Source organism: Phalacrocorax aristotelis, chromosome 10 (genome assembly GCF_949628215.1).
Source record: "Phalacrocorax aristotelis chromosome 10, bGulAri2.1, whole genome shotgun sequence".
In the NCBI taxonomy this organism is placed as follows: Eukaryota; Metazoa; Chordata; class Aves; order Suliformes; family Phalacrocoracidae; genus Phalacrocorax; species Phalacrocorax aristotelis.
In genome coordinates this window covers 115,001-140,736 of record NC_134285.1, presented here as the reverse complement: position 1 = coordinate 140,736, position 25,736 = coordinate 115,001, and the positions used below count along the sequence as shown (strand labels likewise).

At 42.2% G+C, this 25,736-nt stretch overlaps 3 protein-coding genes across 25 annotated transcripts in view; 2 read left to right on the top strand and 1 right to left on the bottom strand.

Annotated features, from left to right (window-relative positions):
* Positions 1-296: 296 nt before the first annotated feature.
* On the bottom strand, positions 297-5,551 carry TSR3 (TSR3 ribosome maturation factor). The gene is made up of 6 exons (XM_075104509.1): positions 5,417-5,551; positions 5,088-5,304; positions 4,107-4,300; positions 3,167-3,340; positions 864-927; positions 297-793 (listed from the first exon to the last, which is right to left on the bottom strand). The coding sequence occupies exons 1-6, from the start codon at positions 5,541-5,543 to the stop codon at positions 649-651; spliced, it is 921 nt and encodes a 306-aa protein (XP_074960610.1). The 5' UTR covers positions 5,544-5,551; the 3' UTR covers positions 297-648.
* On the top strand, positions 5,530-15,957 carry GNPTG (N-acetylglucosamine-1-phosphate transferase subunit gamma). Of its 5 annotated transcripts, none has more exons than XM_075104506.1 (11): positions 5,530-5,646; positions 5,748-5,802; positions 6,082-6,149; positions 8,269-8,323; positions 8,429-8,512; positions 9,574-9,667; positions 11,476-11,590; positions 12,146-12,228; positions 12,493-12,621; positions 14,056-14,137; positions 15,216-15,957. In XM_075104506.1, the coding sequence occupies exons 1-11, from the start codon at positions 5,601-5,603 to the stop codon at positions 15,323-15,325; spliced, it is 921 nt and encodes a 306-aa protein (XP_074960607.1). In that variant the 5' UTR covers positions 5,530-5,600; the 3' UTR covers positions 15,326-15,957. The 5 variants fall into 5 exon arrangements, with proteins under 5 accessions (XP_074960607.1, XP_074960604.1, XP_074960605.1 ...); XM_075104503.1 differs by having other exon boundaries at positions 5,748-5,994; XM_075104504.1 differs by lacking the exon at positions 15,216-15,957 and adding an exon at positions 14,393-14,592 and having other exon boundaries at positions 5,748-5,994.
* A 2,451-nt stretch (positions 15,958-18,408) lies between these two features.
* UNKL (unk like zinc finger) overlaps positions 18,409-25,736 on the top strand; it is a 57,506-nt gene continuing 50,178 nt past the window's right edge. For 8 of the 19 annotated variants that reach the window (XM_075104489.1, XM_075104483.1, XM_075104482.1 and 5 more), the window contains exons 1-2: positions 18,428-18,559; positions 20,133-20,342. In XM_075104489.1, coding sequence (XP_074960590.1) covers positions 18,480-18,559; positions 20,133-20,342 — 290 coding nt within the window. In that variant the 5' untranslated portion in view covers positions 18,428-18,479. Of the gene's footprint in view, positions 18,560-20,132; positions 20,343-25,736 lie in introns of all 19 variants that reach the window. The other 11 variants (XM_075104491.1, XM_075104490.1, XM_075104487.1 and 8 more) reach the window with 7 other exon arrangements.

Below are 25,736 nucleotides of genomic sequence, written 5' to 3'. Positions count from 1 at the left end.
AAATAAATAAAAAAAAAAAAAAAAAAGCATGTAAAGTTACTGAAAAGACATACTGAGATGTTGAAACAATTTCAGGAAGCATTTCTTCCTTTTAAGCTTACGTAGTCAGTTCAGGGTAAACTAGATGAAGTAGTTGAACCATGCTGCAGGTTCAAGCCTACAAAAAGTCAGAGGCTCCTCAAGTGGTAGGCACGCTGAAAAGGGCAATGACTGAGTCACGTTTTCCAGCTGAAATATAGCCCAGAGGTTAAAAGGGTTAACTTAATGTACTGTTGGGAACAAATAATTCCTATAAATGCTTTCCAGCCACATTTATTAGAATACAAGGGTTTTTAAAACTTGTAACTAGGTTCTAGGCTATTTACAGAATAACTAGCATGCCATAAACAATTATCTAAACGCTAAATAAGCTAAAACCTTTATATGCATAAATAGACCTATAAACCCACATGTAGCCTGAAGTTCACCTAAAGGAAGGTATTTGCTGAGCACCAAGTTACAGGTGAACAAGCCACACTGTTAACGGTTCACAAGAACATTCCTTTACATAAGAAATTACAAATCTTTGGGATTGTTGGTGTTTTTTTATTCACTGCCATTTTTGGTATTTTGTTTTGGGTTTGGTTATGTTTTGTGGTGTTTCTTTTTTTAATTTTCAAATAGTTGATTTATTGGTGGCTGTTGCAGCAACTTTACAGTACCATCATCTTCTTGACTGCTCTCATCACTGCTTTCCGTGGCATCATCTGGAGTGCTCATGCTGTCCTCAGATTCTTCACTACTTTCTGCTTGTCTGGAAACATTTTTCAGGATTATAAAAGCAAAAAACTTATCAGAAGAAAAATAATATTTAATTTTATTACCCTGGGGCATTGATTGGCCTGTTGGGATTAGAAAATTCTTTTCCTGAGTCCACATCAAAAGGGTCTGGAAAAAGAAGGAAAAAATGCACACACTGATGAAGAAGGTGTCTTTAATGGTCTGCATTCATTGTCATTTTAAGAGAAGATTATTGGCAGGGAGGGGAAGGCATAGGAAAACTGGTTGAGATTTCTGCTAAATTTGCTATAGTTACAGAATCACAGACTGCTAGGGGTTGGAAGGGCCCTCTGGAGATCATGTTGTCCCACCCCCTGCTTGAGCAGGGACATCCAGAGCAGGGGCACAGGACTGCGTCCCGGTGGGGTGTGAATGTCTCCATGGAAGGGACTCCACAGCCCCTCTGGGCAGCCTGTGCCACTGCTCTGGCACCCGCACAGCAAAGGGGTTTGTCCTCATGTTCAGGTGGAACTTCCTGTGTTCCAGCTTGTGCCCGTTGCCCCTTGTCCTGTCATTGGGCACCACTGAAATGAGTCTGGCCCCATCCACCTGACACCCACCCTTCAGATATTTATAAGCATTGATGAGATCCCCCCTGAGTCTTCTCTTCTCCAGGCTGAACAGACCCAGGTCTCTCAGCCTGGGCTCACAAGGGAGAAGCTCCAGCCCCCTGATCATCTTGGCAGCTCTGCGCTGGGCTTGCTAAAGCAGTTCCCTGTCTTGAACTGGGGGGCCCAGAACTGGACACAGCATTGAAGATGTGGCCTCACTGGGGCAGAGCAGAGGGGGAGGATAATCTCCCTCGCCCTGCTGGCCACACTCCTTTTCATGCACCCCAGGACACCATTGCCCTTCTTGGCCCCAAGGGCCCCGTGCTGGCTCAGGGTCACCTCACTGACCCCCCAGCACCCCCAGGCCCTTCCCAGCAGAGCTGCTCTCCAGCAGGTCACCCCCAGCCTGTGCTGGTGCGGGGGGTTGTTCCTCCCCAGGGGCAGGACCTGGCACTTGCTCTTGTTGAATCCCATGAGGTTCCCCTGGGCCCATCACTCCGGCCTGTCCAGGTCTCGCTGGATGGCAGCACAGCCTGCTGGTTTATCAGCCGCTCCTCCCAGCTTGGGATCGTCAGTGAACTTGCTGAGGGGACACTCTGTGCCTTCGTCCAGGTCACTGATGAGTATGTTGAACAGGACTGACCCAGCACAGACCCCTAGACACCACCGCTACTTACAGGCCTCCAACCAGACTGTGCCCCATTGAGCAGGACCCTCAAAGCTCTGCCATTCAGCCAGTTCTCTGTCCGTCTCACTGGCCTCTCATCCAACCCACACTTCCTAAGCTTACCTATGAAGATGCTATGGGAGACAGTGTCAAAAGCTGTGCTGAGGGTGAAGTAAACAACAGTCCCTGCTCTCCCTTCATCTACCCAGCCAGTCACGCCATCATAGAAGGCTTTCAGGTTGGTCACCCTTGACCTCCTCTTGGTGAATCCATGTTGACTACTTCTGATAACCTTCTTTTCCTCCACATGCCTGGAGATGACCTCCAGGATGAACTGTTCCATAACCTTTCCTGGGATGGAGGTGAGGCTGACTGGCCTATAGTTTCCCAGGTCCTCCTTGCCCTAAAGACTGGAGTTGTTTGGTCAGAAACCAGGGGAGGTGAGAAAAAACTGCCAAGTCCTGCCCCCCCATTCTATATTTTCACTCTTTTTACATGCCCTTTGGTGCCTATCAATCACCCCCCAGCCCAACCCCCGCCCCCCCTCCGCCCCAGGCTAGCCTGAAATACTGAGATACCAGTAAGTTACTGGAAGAATTTGGGAATAAACTACTGTACTTACTATAAGCTATTTCTATTATCTTTAAAGGACTGATTTTAAACATCTTGATTAGGGACTACATAAACGTGTCCTTCAAAGGTCTTTCTAAGGTTTATGTATAACTAACTTGCTGTCAGACTGAATGCCTAGATTTCTGTCATAGTCCTCCTGAATTACTAGACTTTTTACTCATACTCTGCTTTTAACATCTGTAGGTAAAATGAGGAAGCATTGTATTTTCTTTTTACTCCTTAGTTCTCCAATGTCCTTAAGTTAAGCAGGGTAGCCGCTCCACAGTTCAGCTGTGAATACACTACTATATGCATTAAATTGCTTTAGCCGTTTTCATCTTTCTGAGTTGAAAAATAATAGGCAAACTTGCTTATAAGAAGAACACACAATATAAAGACAGAACAACACATCTTGACAAATTCTATCTTGCCAATATTTTCATCAGATTAAAGGAAAAGATTGTAAGGAAACTAGATAGGAAAACGGGATGTGTGGTGAGTCTCAGGTTTTCCTTACCTGTTTCTTCGTCTTTTGTTTCTTCGACGCTGGCTAAAAAGTCATTCTCAACTCTCAGCATTTCTTCCTGGCAATGACAGGCTGCATATTTTTCCAAGAGATTTTTGTTCAAGTCAATAAATGCCTTACCCCATTTAAATTTCCGTAGAAGAATGGTGGCTAGGTCTGGGAATCCTAAAACAGAAAATAAATTATCAGTTTTCTTTTTCAGTGTGAGATTTCACTCAGCTTACAGGTCTCTACGTTAGTACATACCTATGTACACTACAATAGTAAGATGTTTGCCAGTATCTTTTCAGATCAAAAATATTTTCAAATATCAGTTTAATTTTAAATATCTAACAGAATCCAAGAAAAGTTCATAGTCTTTTAGTGAGTGTTATATAAAAATATATTGTACAGGCAACAAATGATTGAAGCTTTAGCTCCCACAGTCCTTCAGTAAGACAGCAGTTGTACATACAGTGTTTCCAGAAGGTAAGATTTGTCTGCAGTATAGTAGAGCATGTCTCTTCAATTGCCAAGAAAGTTCTGTGATGAGTTTGTGAAACATCACAAGAGGGGCCATTTCTTTTGTTCTTAACCAGAACCACCCTATTAACAGAGAGCTGCTACCTCTCATTAAGACACAGGTGCCTATGGATTCATACTCTGTCTTCTTTTAACAGTTTTCCTAACATTAAGTGCCAGCCTGACAAAATCAGGATCATCAGTTTATGTGTTCTGTTTAGTAGCTGACACTACTGACACAGATACCTTGATGCTACCAGATACAAGTACTTGGAAGAAATTGTACTAGACAATCTGATTCCAAACTCAACAAAGTGATGACCAGCGGTACAGCATGACAGTTTATTATATTGCAGATCATCTCTTATGATTTATTATGGAAGTGAGATTTGCTGGTAACATATTTCACATCAGACACATTGCAGCCTACCAACAATGCAAAAAGCCGCAGCAAAAGCTTCCACACAGGACAGCTTGCATGGCCGACCATAGTTTACAGGATTTGCAGCCACCAAGTAAGGCAGCAGCCGTAGATGACTTCCTCTCATTCTCTTAAAGGGAGTTTCTTCTATTTTCGCCCATGAGCAATCTATGACTGCAATTCCACTCTGAGCAATGACATGCCTGAAAAAAGAAACATTGCTGTATTTAAAAAATTGTTATCATTGTGTTAAAGTAAGAATTACAATTGCCACTTTATACTGGCAAGAAACTTGCATGCAACCTCCCCCTTTTGTCAATAAAAAAGAATACACTTTACAATGATCTAAAATACAGATGCAATGAGAAAGAATGCTCTTCCTCCGAATGTGCACGTGGCAAAAAAGGTTTATCCATACATTTCAAACTGAAGATGAAAAATTTAAAAATGTGACACAAAAGTGTGGTTAATAGTAACATTCACATTCTTAAAAGTACATTGTCATTCAGATTTAGTGTCTCCGCTAGCTTCTAAAGATTAATCTTTTCTCTGAGTAAATATATCTTTATAAAAATTCTGCAGGCATATTTGAAAATTCTCATTGTTTCCCCCCAAGTAAATTTTCTGGTTAATGCATTGTGTTGCCTAGCCAAAGAACTTGAATACAGAATCATAAAAGGTACAGCAGCTACAGGCCTGTGATTCTGAACACCTTAACCTACAAACCACACACTTTGATTTCTCATTGGGCTCTACAGATGCTTTTTTCATCCAGTAAAAGCCACGTGAAAATGTTAACCTGACTTAATAAAATGGCTCTATTTCTCATGTTCATGCACCAATGTACTACTACAGGAAGGTAAAATTTATTCTGTAGCACAGTTTTGGCCATGAATCGGTGATTAAAATGTTCTCCGCGCTACATCACCACCACAGCAGCCTGTGCCTCCGCAGCCTCGGCAGACAGGCAAGCAGACAGGCGGGCCTCACCTGTCAGCTGCAGAGACATACTCGGTAGCCAGAGGACTGAGGACGAGGCCCGGGAATCTCTGGCGGAGGCGCAGGGTTCGAAGCAACCCTTTCCGGGCCAGTTTCCTCCCGGTGCATCTCTTGGGATCGCAGTGTCCGAGCTCCCACATGGCCAGAGGGCACGGGAACTTCGCCTCCGGGGCGCTCCCCTCCGTCGCCCCCTCTCCCTCCAGGCAAGCTGAAAACAGCAGCGCGCATTAGTGCCCGGCAGCCGGCCGCGCGGCCCCGCGCGCCCAGGCCAGGCCCGGCCGTGCCACGCTCGGCCCGGAGGCCGCGGCGCGCTCCCGCACCTCTCAGCGCGGCCTCCGCTTCCGCCGCAAAGGTGTCGAGACTGCGAGCTCCGCGCCGCCCGCCCCTCCGCGGGGCAATGCGCCTGCCGCGCTCCACGGTGCCGCGCTGCATAGCCCCGCGCCGCATAGCCCCGCACCGGGGGGAGCGGTCACCCGCGCCCTTCCGCTTCCAGCGGAAGAGGCGATGGCGGCCGCGCGGCTGCTGGTGGCGGCGCTGGGCGCGGCGCTGGGTGAGCGCGGGCGCAGGCGGGCGGCGAGCGGGTGCGGCGGCAGCGGCGGCGGCTCAGGCCGCCCGCCCGCCCGCCGCGGCCAACCGCTCTCTGTTCGGCAGGTCTTCTCGTCTCGGCCGGCAAGATGAAGATCGTGGAGGAGCCGAACACGTTCGGGTACGTGGCCGCCCGCTCGCCATGTCCCGCGACCCACCCGGGCTGGGCGGCCTCATGTTCTTCTGCCGGTCCGCCCGCTCCAGCCCGTCCCGTCCTCCGGGGCCGGGTGAGCCGGGCCGGGTCGCTTGTGCCGAGGCTGCAGAGGGGCCCGCGGGCAGGGGTGGCCATCCCGCGCGCCGCGCGTGACTGCAGGTGTGGGGACACTCGGGCAGGGGAGGGTATAACTGGAGCCAGATGCGTAACCCAGGCCTAAACATTTAACTTTCATTCTTTTGAAAGGTTGAATAACCCATTCTTGCCTCAAACAAATAGGCTGCAGCCAAAGATGTCCCCATCTGCAATATCAGGTATATGCAAGCATTACCTTTTCTGTACAGTTGTTGTCATTTAGTGATGGTCATTTGCAGAATAGCCTCCTGGACTTTATGCAGACAAAGATGAATTTTACTTGCCATTTTATGAGCATCATAGAAAATAAGCATGGAAAAATGCATTTTACTCTGCTTTTGAGGGGCTAAAACCTAGATTAACCTCTTTGGTATTCCATTTCCCAGTGCCATTTGGACTGGCTTTGACATAGTGCTATCTATATGTTTTCTGTGTTTTTTTGAGCCAGACACAGGTCCTTCTGATCCTTAATAAAAACTGTTTTGCTTTTGAAACAACCCCTGACATCATTAAAATTGTCATATAAAAGTCATCCCATCATCTGGTAGTACTTAAAAATTGTTTTTAAAAAAACAGAGTAGTCTTGGAACAAATTACAGAGGCTTAGTTTCACACACAAAGCCCGGGTGCTGCAATATAAATCCACCACTTTAGCAAGATAAGCAGGAGTCTAAAAAATAACAGACCACATATGGAGGAGAGTAGATAAAATAAACACTAAATGCAAAGAGTAAGCAAAAGGAAACAACTCTTGGCTCTCCGCTAACCTTAGGCACAAACTTAAGCCTTGTTCAGGTTCAATAAAGGCATTTTGGTATGGCGACACTGAACGTGATTATGCTTAACATCTTCTGTCATGTTTTATAAACCCAAATCAAATGTATAAATTCTGCATGTACTGAATGTGAAAAATGATATAGTTAGAAATGGGAGTAGTTATAGTTAGAATGCTGAATGGAAAGATGCCAAAAATAGCAGGAAAAAAATAAAAGGACAATGCACTAGAAATCCATCTTTCCCAGATGTGGGAACTTATGCGTAGCCAAAAACTTGGAGTGTCTATGGACTTGGAATCTAGGGCATGGGACCTTGTCTTGCACAATTACTTGTTTAGCATTGAAACCTTACTCGTTCTTTTCTCTTACAAGGCAGTTGGGTTAGTAGTTCCTATAATTTCTCTTTTAGAGCATCTGCCCAGGAAATGGAGACATGAGTTTAATCCATTCCCCAGGGACATGCAAATTTGCTTTTCTTCCTCTGTGGGGAGAGCGTCCTAATCACTAAGGCACAGATAGCATGTGGTAGAGGGGCAAAGCCTTTGGCCAAGCCTATGATAATCTGTAGAATGAAATGCAAGAACATACAGTCAGAAAAATCACATGGGAAAGAGAACCTGCCTGTAGCCCAGTGGTTAGAGCAATTCGGAGGGCATGAATCTGGTGGTCTGATCTTTGTTTCTAGGATTGCTTGTGTAGATCTTTGGAGAAAGTACATAGGCAATCCTGGCAGTGGGGAACTAGAATCCAGGGTGGGGTTCTATTTTATTTGCTTTGTAATCTCTTTTCTTCCCCTTTCCTCACAAACATTTAATCATTCCATGCAAAATTACCTTAAAAAGGGACGCTGAAATACCACTGTAGCACATAGTTCAGCACTTTTGGCCTTTTTTTGAATGACAAGTTACCTGTCCTGGATTCTGTTGACAGCAAGGCTGGAATGGTCAATTCTACAAGAGTAACTTGTCACTGCTGACCTGTCTGACAGTAAACTGTTTATCTGGTTGAATACTAACTGGATCAGACCATGAAGGCAAACTGTGAAAAGGAATATCTAGTCTGAGAATCTCAGTGAAAGTCTTAACTATGCAGCATTGTTGATGTTCTGAGCAAATGGGTTTTACTAGTATAAACTCGAGGAGTTTGGATGACTTTGTGACAGCTGCCAGGCAAGAATTCGAGTGATTTCAGTGTTAGATTTTGGCAAGATGTGCACTGCTGATTATTTTCATGGATCTGGCCTCCAAATATTTGTTTGTATACAGGTTTCTTATTTCTGTCATAGAAAGAGGCTTATCTGTTTCACTGTGTATTGGAGATGAAAAATGTTAAAGATCATGATGCAAACCAATATAGCACTAGTGGGAACCTACAGCAATCCATATGGAAGATACAAATTTCCTTGTGTACTGCAGAAAACTAAATTTTTTGCAATACTCCTTGCAGTTTTGTCACCACAGTAACTTCCTTAAATTTAACCAAAACATTATTCTTATTGGATGTAATTTTGTGGTGTTTTTAGGCCCTGCGCATCTCTTTAGGCTTGCTGGCAAGTGTTTCAGTTTTGTGGAATCCACGTGAGTAATGGATTTTGATATTTGATTCTATATATTTATTAGGAGCAAACTAGTTTTTTATTTCAGTCTTACTTTCTTTTTCTGATCTTTTTTTTTTCTCTCAAGGTACAAGTATGAGTTTTGTCCTTTCCACAATGTCACTCAGCATGAGCAGACTTTTCGATGGAATGCTTACAGTGGGATTTTAGGGTGAGGCTTTCAGACCTTTAAGTTTTACCTATGTTGTTAGTGGACCATTTTATAGATTGTCAAAAAGGAGGCAGTTTTAAAATTAAGATGTTTTTTTATTGGTCAGCTTAGGTCATTGTAGTTCCCAAGGTGTTATGCATAAAAATACCCTGTCTTGAAAAATTTAGATTTTTTTTTTTTTTTAAATAATAAATGCTAACCTCCTGTTTTAGGTGGAGGCTGATTACTAACCACTGCCAGCTGCAGATGTGATAGGTTCATGTGAGAAATTCAGTAATGTATAACTACAGCTTATATTAACAAAGATTTCATATCTGTTAACTATTTACGCTTTGAGTTGAATATAACAATACAGAATTAAATGAGTGTTTTGTGTCTAGTGGTTGCATTAAACATGTTTTATAAAAGGTAATAAAAGACTTAATGCAGACCCAAAAAAGTATCCCGAAGTATTGAAAGACCCCAGAGTATCAAATCATAAGACCTAAAATAAATTTAATTATAAACTAGAGCACTGCTTTAAAATTACTGCCTTTCTAAATATTTTGTATGTAGATGTCTCTTTTTTTCCTATGTGCACAGTAATTGGTGAGCCAATATGAGAGGAAGAGGGTACCTCAAGATGCTGAGAGCATCATTGGCTTTAGGACTAGCAGAAGTAGAGACTAGTTTTTGTAGGTGCTCTCACCAGCCTAAAAACCCTGAAACAATCCGAGTTGCACAGGGTACTTAGCAGCATGGAATTCATTGTGGGATTGATCTATAAGATGTATTTTATGGGATTTAAACATGGATTTGTAAGTGCAAATGGTTTGCAAAATGAAAGCTGATCCAAATCTGTGCTTTCAAAGTAATGTTGATGTGCCCTGCGTAGCAGCCTGGATAACAAACTACAGTGTTTCCAAGGTCTTGGCTGTAAGAAATGGAAATACTAAGAGAACAAAAATGAAGTATTTAGAGCTAAACTGAACATGGTGCAAGGGTATTCCTGGTTTTCGTCCTGAGTGTTCACCTTTTTCTTTCCAGTAACTTAAAATAAAATTATGTCCTCCTTTTTTCAGGATCTGGCATGAATGGGAAATTGACAACAACACCTTTGTTGGAATGTGGATGAGGGAAGGAGACTCATGTGAGACTAAGAGCAGACAGACAAAGGTATAATAACCTAGACTATCCTAATTCAGGCAGCATGATTCTCTACACACACTCATGACACTCTACAGACTGAAACATTCTTACCTTGAAGAAGTCATTATTTAAGATGTGATATAAAACATAAGGATGAATTCCTGTAAGAGCCAGATGAATGCCTGGAGGAGGGAAGCTAAAATCAGGATAAAATTTTGAAGAACTTTACTTAAATATTCTCATTGGTTACTTTTAACTCTTTTTTTTTTCCTTGATAGAGTAGAATATTTTGGTATTATCACTATTGAAGAAACATACAGTGCTTTGTAATTCGTGTCAGGAAAAATAAAGAAAAGAGCTGTTTGTTGAATTCAAGGTGTGCTGTTGTGCTAAGAAGATCCAGGAAAAAGGAGGGAGACTAGAATCATAGGATGGTTTGGGTTGGAAGGGACCTTTAGAGGCCATCTAGACCAGCTCCCCTGCAGTGAGCAGGGACATCTTCAACTAGACCAGGTTCCTCAGAACCCCGTGTAACCTGACCTTGAATGTTTCTAGGGATGGGGCATTGACCACCTGTCTGGGCAACCTGTGCCAGGGTTTCACCACCGTCATTGTAAAAAAATGTCTTCCTTATATCCAGCCTGAATCTACCCTCCTTTAGTTTAAAAAAGAGAAGAATTAGGCAGTTAAAAGCAGCATGCTGGGAAGCTAAGGGAGGTGTTAAAACAAGAGCAGAGGGCATGCAAGGAGAATTAAGGAAGGAATCAAATATATGGGAGTGGCAGAGGAACCAACTCAAGAGAAAAAGATTCTGGTGTGAGTACATTTTAAAGAAAAAGTAAAAATTCTTATTTTGTGGCGTGTTTAAGATGTTCCTTTTCACACTCAGTCAATCTCTTTGTCAAGTAACTATTCAACTAGAAGGGTAAGGACGGGTGTCTGAGACTTGCCCAATATGTGGCATATCATTTATGCACATCCTTTATCCTCCTATTCATTAATGTTTTCCTTTTTTCACGTCCCGTTTCGGTGCATTATACAGTTTTACAGATATAATGAATTAAACCTCACATTCCCTGGTGACATAGATCTTTATCTTGAGGAAGGGTTAAACATAATGTGTAATTCATAACAGGCTGCTTTTCGTTTAGAAGATACTTATTTATTACAATGATGGGTGACAATACAATACTGGAAAGAGGGAAAAATGATTGGAATAATAACTAATGTGAAGGTGGGACAAGGCACAAAATATCTTGGCTAAGGTGAAAATATTCTGTACTGTAGTGGAGGTGCCTTTTTAACATTGTTATCTCCCACAGGGGCTGCAGAGAGAATTACTATTCCTGTATGACCTTTTATATCGTGATTCAAATCTTTCACTGACATTTAGCTTTGAACAGACAGGAGATGCTGGTGCTGCAAGTTTAAAGATGAAAACAAATTTCTGTAGGCTAGATGTGTATTGTTCTCTTTATGTAGTTAGCACATTGGTCAGAACTAAGATTGGTTAAATGGATTATGGTTAAATGGATCATGTCAGATGCCGTTTTACTCTCGTTCTTGCTGGAAATAAGGTGCTGGGGAGGCCAAGGAACAATGACAGGTGTGGGAATCATTTCCCATTAGAGGAAGCAATTTGCACATTTGATAAAATAATTGGAAGATGTGCTTGCTAAGATTCTTTTTCTGTGGGTGACAGCAGTGAAAGCTTTGATGTGACAGTATGTACAGAAATGCATCTGCTAGCATTGGAAGACAGGAAATTGATCATCAGTGCTGGTCCTGTTTCCTGTGGAGGTGTTTTGCTCATCTTTGGTTTTACTGTTGTTTAGGTTCATCTTGTTTGCGGAAAGAGCAACAAATTGGCTTATGTGTCTGAACCTAGTACTTGTGTTTACTCTCTGACATTTGAGACTCCTCTCGTGTGCCATCCCCACTCTCTTTTAGGTAAGATGTAGAAATTCATTTGGGTATGGAGCAGCTGTCATATTACGCCAACCTCAGAGTGTAAATTTTTAGGTTCTTCGAGTTTGTAACTTGGTATAAATGAGTATTAAATGTAATATATAATACAAAGTGTATTTTCAATCCCAATCATTATAACATCTAGGTATTTCTCAAATAAATTGTCATTGCTAGTATAGACCCAATGAGTGATTGTTTTGTTTTTGGACTGGTCATAGGAATCAGCCCTGTGGTATCTGTTCATTTACTTATATTAGAAAAAGGGAGAGCTCAGTTAGAATGACATTCAACAGAGAAATATGAAGTCTTCTAGCTGGAAATAGGAGAATAATTTTTGGTTGGTGTCATTCTCCAGAAACTTTAAATGTAGGAAGTGTAGTTTAAGTTTAACCCCAACTCTTGGAAGTAGTAGAGACTGTGTACCACATGGAACCATTGAGTTCTTAAAATAGATACCATTGCATGCTACTAGAGGAGCATTTAACTAATGCAGGACAGTGCTGTTGGTTTTTACATGGTTTGACTTCCATTTTTCAGTTTATCCGACTCTGCCTGAAGCACTACAGACAAAGTGGGATGAAGCAGAGCAGTTCCTGTATGATGAACTAATAACTGATCAGGTTTGCTGATTTGTTTCAACTCTATTTGGTAAAGAGAAATTACTGCCAAATAGCCAAACTTGGCTTCTGCAGTTTCTCCTTTTGGAATGGATGCATTTATTCTGCAGTTGGCAAATAGTAATTTTTGTGCTCTGTAACTGCTGTATCAACTGGTAATTGTAATGTTTTCTACAGCAAAGCTTGAGGAATTGGAATGGCCGGTGCAAATTACAAGCAGAGATGAGAGTTGGGTGATCTATTGTCTTTGGAAACTTTTTTTTTTAGGGATACAAAAAAATACTGAAAGAGATTTTTGAGGAAGCAGGACTTCTAAAAGCAACAGAAGAAAAGGAAGTTGAGAAACAGAATAAGAAAATAAGTCTGGAATTTGAAACAGTGGAGAAGTGCAGTAAGGTATAGAGCATAATATTTAAATTGTGGAATTAACTTGCCACCTTTTTACTGTATTACAGTATCAGTGTGACAGCATTATGTAAATACTCCTTGGATTCAACTGAAATCTGTTCATGGGCTTATCTTTTCTGTTTTCAATATGTAACAGTCAGCATACAGAGTGATTCGATATCTTTGTCCTAGCCTGTAAGTCAAAAACAAACGAGCACAACTGAATGCCCAATAAGAAGATGGGGAGATGTGTAGGAATTACTGTAGGTGCTTGGGTTGCGAACACCTTGTAAGTACTCTTTCTGCGGAATATCAGTCTGCTAGTAGGAAGGAACTAGTAGTGAAAATAAATATGTAACCAGCCTTGGGAATCGTGACACTTCTCTCTGTGGATAATTACCCAGAATTATATCATAATGCATTGGCTGTTACACAAGCAAAAGGCAGAATGATCTATGCTTTGTCTGTTTCTGAATGACTTTCATGTGTGTCACCAGTCCTTCTGCAACAGAATTGAAACAGGGAAAATAGAGGTGGAAGGTGGGCTCAGCCTAAAAGAGTGCAAGCTGAACATCAAAAAAAGACCATGGAAGGGAATTAATTCATTATAATGCAGAGAAGCTGCTGCTGTTGTCATTTTATTTGAAAATGTAACCAAGACAAAACACTATGTAGTAATTCCTGAGTATAACCAAATAAACTGTGGTTAAGGTGGATATACGTATATAAAGATCACCATTTTTATGTCGTACTGTTAGGAGCTGGGATACTCACCTATTTTTTTTTTCCCATTAGTTAACAATACAGTATGTAATAATTTGTACTTCTATTTCTAGCTTCATCATAGCTTAATTGACATAAAATTGGCTGTTTTGATAATCACAGAATCTCAAATAGTTAATCTTTTGCTCTTTCTTGATTCGTGTAAAAACCAAAACAGAGTAAAAAATTGGGGCTGCTTCAAGATTTCAGATAGGTGGTTTGAGTCTCAAAAGTCTAAGTAATCCCTGGCTCCGTAAGTTAACAGCAACTGCTGAAAGCGAGAACATGAAGTTACTAGGTCAAGAGTTGAGGAGGTGACAATTTCCAGACTGTAGCATTATGATATAAACCGAAATAAGGCTGGTCCTGTAGCAAAGTTATGAATGTGATTTTGTGCTGTGGTAAAATGCTAGTTAGAGGATAGATCCAAAACAGTTACAGAAGACACTCCTAGTTTTTACTCTCAGCCTTGGAAAAAGCTGGCTCCTGTTTTGGCAACATAGAAGTATATCTTTTTTCAAAATTTGCACCTTGTTCTTGGCATAAGCAGTTTCTCTTTTAAGGTCTTTTAAGTCAAAAGCCATAACAGCTGTGTGCAGACCCATTATGTTTGATAAATTCCCATTTTATGTATGCATTTGGAGAGTAGGACAGCCATTTTAAATGTATTTTCTTTCTTAGGAGTACAAGCAACTTTCTAAAGAAATAAAAAAACTTCAGGATTTATTAAGTCGGCATGGTATTGCATACAAAGGAAATTCTGGTGAGTTTTTTGTATCATTCTTTTTCATTATTGCCTGTTCAGAATGTGAATAACCAAATGTTGGTTTGGGGTACAGCAAGGATTACTTAATCTGTCATATATGGAGGTAAAATTCAGTAGACAAAGTTTTTAATCATAGGTCTTGATTCCTGCACAAGAGGACTTATTTTGCTCCCTGAAAAATCTGTTGATGACTTGAAATTTTAGTTTTATAGAGAAATTTTGACTGCTGTTGTAATTGAAGTTTGTCTCCAGTACTTAAGGTGCCAAAGAAAAAGGAAATCAGTGTTGCAGCATTTGTAGGACATAAACATCGTCTAAGTAACTCTGCTTTCTGCATAGTCAGCCACACAGCCTGACTTCTTCAAGAACACTTGAAATGTTCTCCGTATCTGTTTGAATTGTTTCTATCCTTTCTAGTCACCATTTTTTTCCTGTCTTTCATTTCTATTAGGTAAGTACCATATCACGTGCAGTTTTTAGAAGGAAAGACTGTTTGGCTCTGGCTATGAAGAAGCAAAGCTTATCTGGATTTCTTCCAGACAATATGTTTTTTGGTTTTGTTGTTGTTGAGGCTTTTTTGTGTGTCCTCCCGCTGCTCCTTCCTTCCAGTCCATTGTACCCGTTATTACATGAACTATCTGTCTAAGGAGGATTTAATTTCCCTGAATATATGTTTACACCTTTTATGTTCAGAATTGGCACCTCATGAAAACAATGAACCTTCGAGCTAATTAAATTAGCTTAAAATTAGTGACATACTTAATTTTCTCGTCTTTTTGTTGTGAGAAACTTTGGGTTTTTTAAAATCTGTGACTTTCTTTTCTAGGGAAAACATATCAGATTTTTTGTAAAACATTTTATCTGCATGTTTAAACTATTAACTATGTAACTTGTACAGTGTTTCTGCCTGTTTGGTAGTTCATTTAGTTATTGCAGATTAGAACTGTATAATCAAAACCAGAATTCCCAGTTTACTCTAGATTACTTATTTCAAAGGTATTTTGTGAATTCTGTGACAAAAATGTTTTGGTGTTCAAAAACACAAATAATGAATGCCTTAAACTCTGTATTACAGCTGAAAATACCAGTGTTGAGTATGTAAGTCATAAACTGGCAACTGCAGCGACAACGGTGCTTAATGGGTCAAAGAATAATGAGCACCTGCATGGCGATACAGGAGTTTGAAATAACACTACATGGAGAAACTTGGGTGGTAAACAGCAAGTTCATACAGAACGTCAAGCAAGTTGAATGTGCATCATGGCACTAAAATTATTTACCTTCTGCAAGTATTCTTGATGCTCTGAATTTCTGCCCTAAAGCAAAAGGAACATAATGGAGCAAGGGCTCACCATGCTTGAGAACAGTTGGGTAGTTTCTGAGAATATTTGTAAAACTTCTTCGCTAAGGCTGGTGTTGGGAATGGGTTTACAGCTTCTGTGGCTCCAGTCCCAGCTTTGTTATTTTCTTCAATCAAGCATGGTAATGAGTGGTGTGAGCACAAAACAGTTCAAGATCAATGCTGTAAGATGTCATGGGAAAGGCAGTAACTACAATATTAAGAACATGTTACTTCATCTGTATGCTAAAATGTTTCCTGTGCAGACTTCAGCAGAAGAAATGTTTCCTGCCACAGCAGTGCGTAATGCACCGCTCCACCCACCGGTGTTCAGAGGTTGATGACATGAAAGCTGTTCAGGATCTGATGGAAAGGTGCTATGGAAACACCGGAGTGTTATAAAAGAGTAATTGTGTTAAGGGAATCTATGGCAATTCTGTGTACGAAGTGTGGAATAAAATGTGTTGGAAGAGTCCAAGCTGTGGAAACATTATTGTAGGAGTCGGCGGAGGCCGAGAATGCCATCTCCAGTCGCTCTGCCTCCTGCAACGGTACAGTTCCCGACCCTGCCGGGCGGCCGGCGCGCCCGACCCCCCGGCCCGGCGTCGTTTCGGCCGCCCTCTCGGGCAGCAGCCGCGCGGCGGGGCGCCCTCCCCGCAGCAGTTCGGCGCGCGCAGGCGGCCCCTGGAGTGGCCGGGCCCCGTAGGCCCTGCTCCCCGCGGCGCGCTTCCGCTTCCGGGTGGCGCGGGCGGCAGCGGGGCGTCGCGGCGCGCCGGGATGAGCTGGGCGCTGGGCCGCTGGCGGTGAGGCGGTGCGGGCGGGGCCGGGGGCGCGGGCCCGGCGTCCCGCGCCTCTGACGCGCGTGTCTTTGCAGGGTGCCGCTCTCCCTGCGCCTGCCGGGACCCCGGAGGTGGCTGTCGCGGCGGCGGGGCCCGGAGGCCGCGGCGGGCGCGGATCCGGAAGGCGGGGCGACCATCCCTTTCTCTACCAGCAAGGCCAGTCCGCGAGCGTGGAGCGTCAGCCGGTCCATGGGGAGTGACCACGAGCGGCCGTGGGTGAAGGTGTTGCCTCTAAGTGTGCTGTGCGCTGGGCTTTTGCTCTGGTGTGTGTTCAGGGAAGAAACGGCCATCGATGAGCGACTGGAAGCCGTTTTCTCCGGTCAGGTCATGGAGCCTCTAGATGTGGCCCAAAAAAGCATTGTTCCCTTGCAACTGCAGAAGGAGAAATGAGGACGGGAGTGTGGCTGCAGTGAAGAAGCTGCCAGAAGTTAAAAGCTGTACTGACACTTTTCCAGCCTATCGGCAGCCTTATCTTACAAGCTTGATTTCTTCATGTATCATGCTGCCTTCTGTGCTGGTCTTAGTAATTTACCCTAGCAGCACGAGGAGTAGTTTATACCTGTGTTGCACAGTAGGGATGAACGGGATATATTGCAGATTAACTTGCATTTGAAGATATGTTTTATACAACCCATCTCTTTTCCATGGATTATTTTTCTTAGATGGGCAGTGTATTAAAATAGCGAAGCTGTAAGTCTGTAAAATTGCTGCTGAAGGTGACCTTCATTTGACATTTTGCTAGTCACAGTAGGTCATCTTACATTGAAGACAACTGTAAGTGCACAATTCATTAATATGTGATTATGTTATGGGTTTTTTTGTAATTCTACTAAATAATGTAGAAATTAATGTTCTTCAACCCTTAATGCAGTTAGTGCTTGCTTTCTGGACTAGAACTTTTTAGGCATGCCTGATTCAGATCATTACTGGTAGGAGAGGTTTTTGCAGGGAATCAAAGTGATTGGCTTCCATTATATTGGGGAGGAAACCCCTTGTTTCACTGAACAATGTAGCATCTAGTTTCTCCTACAGATTCATAGATATTCAGACTTGCACACTCTGGAGACTTCTTAGGAAGAATCTAAGCTACTAATATCTACTTAGTTCCCTGTAAAGTTAGAGGCATGTTTTTAAGCTTTCAAATGTAAAAATGCAAAACTGCTTTTGTGCCATTAGAATTCCTAATTTAAAAATAAAACCAAAAACAACCCCCCTAAACAAATCAAAAAATCAAACGTGGCAGCAGCTAGTAAGGCCGGCTGGAGATACAGAGAAAACTGACTTAGCATCGTGTCATCGGTTAGTCATCAGAGACTAACTCTGCTGATTAGTCTCTGAACAACGTGCACTGCTGTGGCTTTTTGATTTTGCTGTAGAATCCGTGTATTTTAACCAGATGATGCCTAGTAAATGAGTACAGTTGGTTTGGTGCTGTGACAAGGTTTAATTTGTCTTGGAATTCAACTTACTACAGTAGAACATTGCAAGTGAGATACATGCATGGGGGCGTCCTGGTGAATAAAAGAGTGATCCTGGATTTTGTTTATATTGACCTAAGGTGTAACACCTGATTCTCTGACTAGCTTGCTTTCTCCCTGTTCTATTAAAACAATGAACCCAGTAACGTACAGCTTTGTTTAAGGAAATAAAGAGCTGCCCTTTGCTTGTGTCCTTATTTTCGGGTCATGTGATAGGCATTTAATAAAGAATCTCTACATGTAAAACTATTCTCGTAGCCTCTTGCTTCTAAGGTGTTGGAAAACTTGCATACTCTTTGCAGCATTTTGTTGCTAGAAGTACAGAGCACGAGGCCATCGGCTGAAGCTCGCTTAAGAAGCGCTTTACTGACGAGCACCTTCTCCAGGGCGCTGGAGGACACCGACAGCGTAGTCGGACACTTCTTGCGGCGCACCATGTCCCAGGCACACGGCTACGCTACAGCCCCGCTACAGCCGCGGCGGCACGCTGCGCCCCCGGGAACCGAGGGGCGGGGCGGCCCGCGCGGGCCTCCTCACGCGCTGCGGAGGCGGGGCCGCCGCGGCTGCTTCCTGAGCGCGCGGGGCGGTGCCCAGGGCGCGCGCCCGTGGGGTGGGGCCGCGTTGCAGGGGGGCGGGGCTGGCAGGGCCGGGGTGCGCCTGCGCTCTGCTGTCCGCTGGGGAAGATGCCGTCCGTTTCGAAAGCGGTGTCGCGGGGTGGTGGGTCCGGTGGGTCCCCGCAGACCGAGCAGCCGACGCATTATACGTAGGTACCGCGTCCTGGAGGCGCCCTGCTCCCTCGGCCCCAACGCCGCGCGGGGAGGGCCTCAGGACCCGAGGCGGCGGGCCCAGTCGTGTGCCGGGCCTGCACCGCGCGGCCTCCTGCGGTGGCGGTAGGGCTGTGAGGAGGCCGCCGGGCCCTGGCCGGCCTCCGCCGCGCTCCTTGTCCGGCTCCAGGCGCCGCGGGGAGGAAGCCGCGTTCCGTGCCGGCCAGATAGAGGCGGCCCGGCCATGGCTGACGGCAGAGCGCCTGCGGCCGTTCTCCGCGCCCTGCGGCCGCTCCCACTGGTCGTGCCTCTCCGGTCCGCGCTCTGACCCGCCGGCATCGCCCGGCATCCCGAAACCCGCAGCACCCTCTCGCATTCCGAGACCGCCCTTTCCGAGTTATGACAGCAGTTCTTCCACTTCTCCTAAGCGTCGCGTAGCCAGCCTCGGCTCGAGTCCTTGGGACGTTTCCGTGACAATTTTTGCAGACCTTGCTGTACTGAAAGACAGCTCCCACGTGCTCACCATCCTCTCTAAAAGCCTGCCTGTTTTCTTCTGATATGGTCTATAAAGTCCCTGCAACCCTCTAGCACTACTGATAGCCCATTTCATGTAGGACCATGTGCTCCCCACAAATGCAGAATAATTTATCACTTAACTGTGGCTGGCATTCCTTTGCTCACACACCCTGTGTTATCAATTCTATAATGCCCTCTGGGAACTTTCAGGTTCTGCATAACCCCCCGTATACCCCTTCCTCTGCAAATACTCCGTAACTTTAGCAATGTAATGAACTTGCTAAATTGGCTAATAGAGATGTAAACTGAGACAGGAAAAGAGTGCTGTCTTACATCCTTTGACAAATGCCATGGTAGTGCCCAGTCTGGCATGAACTTCATATCCTGTGGAAAGAAGTATCAGGCTTCCTAATTAGCTTCTGTGCCCCGCGTGCTAATGAAGGACTATCTTACTAACACCTAAGTAGCCTTCAAAGACCCCAGACTGTCTCAACACAAACATAACAGTTGCTAAAATAAGTTTGCTGAAGTAATCTCATAGCCCCTGATAACCTTTGTAACCTCTTTTAGCCCTCTAGCTTTCTATATAGTGTGTCCATGTTCTGGGAATGTTGTGATTAAGGTCTAATGGTTAAATTAGATGTGGTATTTAGCTAAAATGGCCTTTGTAGGACTATTTTGTATGGTAGCAAGCAATATGAATGCCCATTCAAGTAACTTGATGGATATATAATCTCTGGTGGTTACTTAGGACAATATTCTAAATGCTGTGCTTTTAAAATTAATGTATTTATTTGATTTTAGTTTAGTTACAAAACATAGTATAATTTGCCAGGTATTCCACTGTATTTTATTAGTAATGCATCTGTCATAAGAAATGAAGTCACTTGTATTCAACAGCTAAACAGTAAATTGTGCATAGGAACTAAAACTGTATGCAGGTACATTTGTACAATTTTTCATGGGCTATGTGCACTGAATTGTGAAGTGCCCTGTTAATACTGTAAAAATGTGCCTCCAATAAGATAAACTTGTAACACAGTTTAATTTTTTTAGGTATCTAAAGGAATTTAGGACAGAGCAGTGCCCCCTATTTTTGCAGCACAAGTGTGCCCAGCACAGACCATTTACCTGTTTTCATTGGCATTTCCTAAATCAGCGTCGTCGTAGACCTATACGAAGGCGTGATGGGACTTTTAACTACAGTCCAGATGTTTATTGTACAAAATATGATGAGACTACAGGAATCTGCCCAGATGGAGATGAGTAAGTGATTTCTTTCAGTCCTAGGTGTTTATAGTATTATCAATGACGTTAAGGAAAGATGCTCATTTCTCCATAGCAAAAATGATCGATAGAATCCTGCTGCAGTTTATTTGAAAACAGATTTCTATAAGTGATTTGTCCATATTTGGCACATATACTTTTATGTAAGCATGTATTCTTTAGGCTATCATAGAGTTAGACCTATGGTTTTGCGTTGTGACTATCTTTAAAGCATAACATAAGAAACTGGTTTTCTGCTAGTATTGTTGCTGCACCTTTTGGGGTTTTTTTTTTTCCAGTTGTGCTTCCTTTTTCTCCTGACAACTTTGAAATTGACCAGTAGGTGCAAACCGTACTGTATAGAGGTGGCTTCAAGATTTTAAACTTCTGTAAGTTTTGTGAAGATTGATGGGTTGTAGCGGAGAATGACTCTCTCATGATGCTTCCAGTGAGAAGAAGCAAATGAAGGAGTTCACTGTTAGTTGTCTGGCTAGCCTGTTAGTGTTTGCATTTCCATGGACATATGTCTCTTCTAGATAAAGGCTACAGAGGGTGTTCAGTTAACTCGGGGAGGGGTAGAAGCTTTGTGGAGATGAGAATGAGCAGATGGTACAGTATGGCAGGCAGGCATATATAGAGGAGCTGGGAATAGTGTGGTCATATGTCAGAGGAACTGCCTTCATCTGCAGTGATGGAAGCAAGGAAGGACTTCTGACAAAAAAAATTGCAGGAAAACAGCCAGGAAATATGTAGTTATGCTGGTCACCTGTTTTAAAAATTGAGATTAATTATTTTGGTTGTTACTGTAGTGTACAGCAGCACTTGTCACACATCAGGATTCTTTTGTGTTATAGACTGTAGTCATGGAAGAAAAAGGTGGATTTTTCCCAGAGGCTTTACAAACTGAACAACAGAGATAAGAGAAGGTAAACAACAAAAATGCGCTAGGCAGCATGACAATATTGAGTACCATGCCTAAGCAACATAAACAGCCAAAAATGTCTCTGAGGGATGATTTAAAAGAGAACAATTAATTGCCTTTTCAGGTGTTTGTGAAGCACTCCTGCCAATCCTGGGGCAGCATGGGCAGTTCTTTGAAAATCAACAAACGAGGATATTGGATGCTCATGTCATGGATTGGCTGGGGACAAAAAATTGACCTTTCATTATTGAGTGATAGATACTGATTCTAAAGGAGGAAAAAGGAAGCGATGCTTTAAAGGGCTATTAGCTGGGCAAGATTGAATTGTTAGAAGCAAATATGAGGAGATGTTTTAATAACTGAGATGTGAGATGGAAACCTTCTTGCTGCAATTGGATTTGAAAGGTTGTTCCCTACAGTTCCTGGTTAGGAGCCTAAATGACAAACAGGGTGATTATGTTGTCAGGCATAACAGAATTGCAGAGGACTTGCCAGAAACAAGACCAGTAGTGAAATTCATACCTCTGTTTTAGCATGTCATGCTTACAATTTGAATTAAATTGGTAGGTTTAGGAGTCATCAGCAAAGAGGTGGTGGTTTTCAAGATTGTGTTGTGCAGTGAAATTGCCCAGATGTAGAAGGATAACAGCAGGGACCAAGGCTGGAGTCTTGTGAGACACCTCAGAGGCACACATAAGAGAATGTTGAAGTTGGAAGGTATGCTGCAGGAGGGATTGAGGGGAAAATGTGAATGTAACTGAATTCCCATAAACAAAGGAGAACAGTGTTTCAAGGGGAGGAAAATTGAGTAAAGCAGACAGTAAATTTAGAAAATGAAGATAGATGTGAGTAGGCAAAATGGAGTCTGCTTTCTTTGACTCAGTTATAAGGTGAGTTTATTGGAGACATTTGTGAGAGAAGTTTCAGCTGAACTGTGGAGGCCTTATTTTAGATCTGATCCTGAGAACTAGTGGCTGGAAATGGCAGTCAACTATTTTAAGTTGATAGCTGATTGAAGTTAAGGTAGAAGAGAGAAGGCATACAGGGGCAAATAGTTGGGAAAGGCAAGAGAAGTCAAAGGTAACTTTCTTAAAGATGGAAGATGCCAGAGCATGGCTGTAGTGGCAGGAGAAAAAAATGGAGGGAAACACCAACATGTCTGAGGACATGGTTACAGTGTGGCAGCATCCCTGTTTCAGAACTCAGCAAAAGAGGTGGGTTTTTTTGTTTTCTGCCTAAAATTTAGCCTTTTATTTGAAGCAACTTCAAATTCTTTTAGAAATAGGTTATAAATAGTAGTGCCAGGACATTTTCATTTTAGAAGCTATCTATGAGAACATACTGATACTTTTTTGGCTTTTTTCTGTGTCTCTCTTCCTCTGTTCTGCTCATCTGAATACACAGTTAGGTTAATACAGTTTGTGAGTTGATAGAGAACTAGCAAGAAGGGTCGAGCGATGACACCCATAATTGTTTCAGGAACATGCTTCCAAGAGAGTTGAAGTAGAAATTGTTCGTTTCACCTAGGATTGACTGAGATATTTCTCTCCAAAGTTCACCTTGGAATGAAAGGAAGCCCAAAATTTAAAACTTTAGAAAAGGGTTTTTCTAAGGGTGGCAAATTAAAACAACCTGTTCTAAGGAGGGGCCTGTGAGAAAGACTAGATTACTTGCAGTGTTAGAGGGATATAGTTTGAGCAGTGAATAGTGTTCCTGCCAGGTTCGCAACTAAGGATAGAAGTGATACTTTTTTTTTTAATTTTATGTGTTTTTCAACCATTGTAGTCAACTGATACCAGATTCTAAAAAAGAAGGTTATTTTGGATATGTTAGTATCTGTAATGTAAGACTGCTCTAACAGTGAATGAATGACAGAAGTCTGCTACGGAAGAGCCCTTCAAGTAATCATAGGAAAAAATATGTCAGTGCCTCAGGGTTGAACAGAAGTAGAACTATGTAGTTGTTCTCATACACTTAAGAACATCTAGCTTTACTCTTTAAACTAGAACTGTTTTATTCCCAAAGGATATCTTTGGAATGTTTATGATGTGAATTAAGAAGATTGTGAAAAGGAAATATACATTTCAGTAATCAGTTAACCTTTTAAGTTTTTGTGAACATGTGTTCATGGTATATACATCTACTTACTTTGAATAACGTAGTGACAGTTTTACTTTGTGAGATCTGGATGCAGAGAACAAAGCTGATTTCAATAGTTAACTGTTGTGTGTAGACTCTGATAGAACTTAAAAATACAGAGTAATGTTCTTTACTGATTCACAACTACTAAGTTAGGATTTGGTACAGTTATTCTGAGCTGGGAGATGGCTATAGAAATGTGGGCCGTTAAGTAGATTTGCTATTCTGCCTGGAAACAACTTTTTTTTTAATTCTTAAATACAAATTTTGTTCCTGAGGAATAAGTGAGGTCTGAACAACCTTGGTACCAAACTATGGTACATAAGAACATCAGTTTGCAGCCATGTAATGCGCTGATAATTAAAATCAGCAATTTTAAATCAAAAAAGTAGTCTTGTTTAAAGCTGTATATTACAATGGTTTATGCCCCATTAAAATATTTTATTAATAAAGTGAAGGTAAGATATAACATCCCTCTAGTTCATTAAAGGTTGAGTAGAACATCTGTATGTGTTTCAGTGCATTGGCTTAGTTTGATACTATGTGTGATTAAGTACTATCTGCCATCTAAAAGCTGCTTTTGTTAGGGTTTTTTGCCTTTCTGACTAATGATCCTATGATGAACTACAGCTGATGATGTTGTCTGTGGTTAATAGCATATGTATTATTGTGGTATTGTATGAATAACACATTTTTATGTAAAACATACACATGCAAAATCGATGGCATTGTTTTTGGCATTTGAGGTTTGCAAGCTGTTTAGTCCCCCCGAGTCGCCTTTAGAACAAGCTCTATCTAGTTCTTACAAAATTCAGATAGCAAACTGGGTAGCCTCATTAAAGCATTCTGTTAGTTTCTGGAGGAGGACTTCACCTGTTACAGGACTCTTCAGGCGGCTAGCAAAATGTGCAGCAGGAAAGCTGTGCTTTCAATAACATCCAGATTTCATTAGCTATTGATGGCACGAGTATTCTTAGGGCAAACAAACCTAGGCTTAATTTAGCAGAAGTAAGATTTTTTTGACACAGTTTATTTTTCTTTCCCAGCTTGTTTTTGGAATTCATATTGTCTTTTTGTGAGAAGAATTGTGACCTGAGTATTTCCCCCTCCCTCACATTGTGTGCAACGAATTATGCCTACCTTGTCTGACAAGCGCTATATATATATATATTACATTGAATTATGTATTTTAAAAAAACACAACAGTAATTTAGAAATAATTGAGGGCATTCACATGTTTTTAGGGGACCTCCACTGAGGCAATTTTGCAAGGGAAAAACTGCAGATATTTAAGCAAACGTGTTTGCCCTCTGATAAGGAACCGTGGACTTAGAGACAAGCAATGGGATGTAAACACTTGTATACTTCTTGCATGGAAGATAAGACATTTAATTCTTGTTTCCAACAGGGACAAGCGAACTTAAGTAGATGAAAGTGGAGGTGTGAATATTATGCATAAGGATATGACAGAGTATTCTCACCTTTGTGAGATGTGTGTATATGAATGAAAGATTAGAGTTTCTAATGAACAGTTTGCTGGGAAAATGGAAACATTTGACCCCTGCAAAGAGTCTGCTAGTGGTGGGACAGTTAGCAGTAACAAAAATACAGCCTCAGATTGCATTTCCTCCTGTTTAGAGTTCTGTACAGGACTAGTGCTGGCAAGAGTGTCCAATTGACTTTTGGGCTTTCTCATTTTTCTGTATCAGTAGCAATTCTAGCAGAACAGGAGGGCTGTGTCAGTGCTATTCACACATCACAAAGAATTTCTCACAAAGTTCAGCTGAGGCACTATAATGGGTACGACAAAGATTGTATCCTATCTGTCTTTCCATGAAGAGCCAAGAATTGTGAAAGAACTACTTCCAGATCCTGAATGTAGACTGTGCTCCATCTTACACTGACAAAAGAGATGTAGCACTGAATTTGGTATACCTAGTCTTCCCACTAATTAATTCTGTTGGGATTTAAAGAGATAGGTGCAAATCACTAGCTGCAGCCCATTTATCTTTTTTAACAGAATATCAGTTTTAAATTCCTCCAAGGAAGCAACTTGATCCTCAGAAGTCATAAACAGTGTCAATTCCTGGAAGTCAGCACAAGCTGCAGGTGTTTAGCACAGCAGAAAAAATGTATGATTTTGATGTAAATATTTAAATACCAGACTTGTACATGTTTGCAAACAACTGCATTTCTTTAGTCTAGTTTCTAAATAACCTTTTTAGCGTGTAGTGAATAAACCTTAAGTCAGCATAAAATCTTAGGACTGTTAAAGTCTACCTAGTGCTTTGCTATTCTCCCTTCATTCAAAGTGAAATATTCCTGTGGGAGTT

Excerpts from the sequence above, each read along its gene's own strand:
- TSR3 (XM_075104509.1), bottom strand. The coding sequence starts at position 5,543 with ATGCGGCGCGGGGCTATGCAGCGCGGCACCGTGGAGCGCGGCAGGCGC. Across the intron at positions 4,301-5,087 it reads TATGTCTCTGCAGCTGACAG|GCATGTCATTGCTCAGAGTG; the intron begins GTGAGGCCCGCC and ends TTCTTTTTTCAG. Across the intron at positions 3,341-4,106 it reads TGCGGCTTTTTGCATTGTTG|GATTCCCAGACCTAGCCACC; the intron begins GTAGGCTGCAAT and ends TTTCTGTTTTAG.
- GNPTG (XM_075104503.1), top strand. The coding sequence starts at position 5,601 with ATGGCGGCCGCGCGGCTGCTGGTGGCGGCGCTGGGCGCGGCGCTGG. Across the intron at positions 5,647-5,747 it reads GGCGCTGGGCGCGGCGCTGG|GTCTTCTCGTCTCGGCCGGC; the intron begins GTGAGCGCGGGC and ends TCTGTTCGGCAG. Across the intron at positions 12,229-12,492 it reads ATGAACTAATAACTGATCAG|GGATACAAAAAAATACTGAA; the intron begins GTTTGCTGATTT and ends TTTTTTTTTTAG.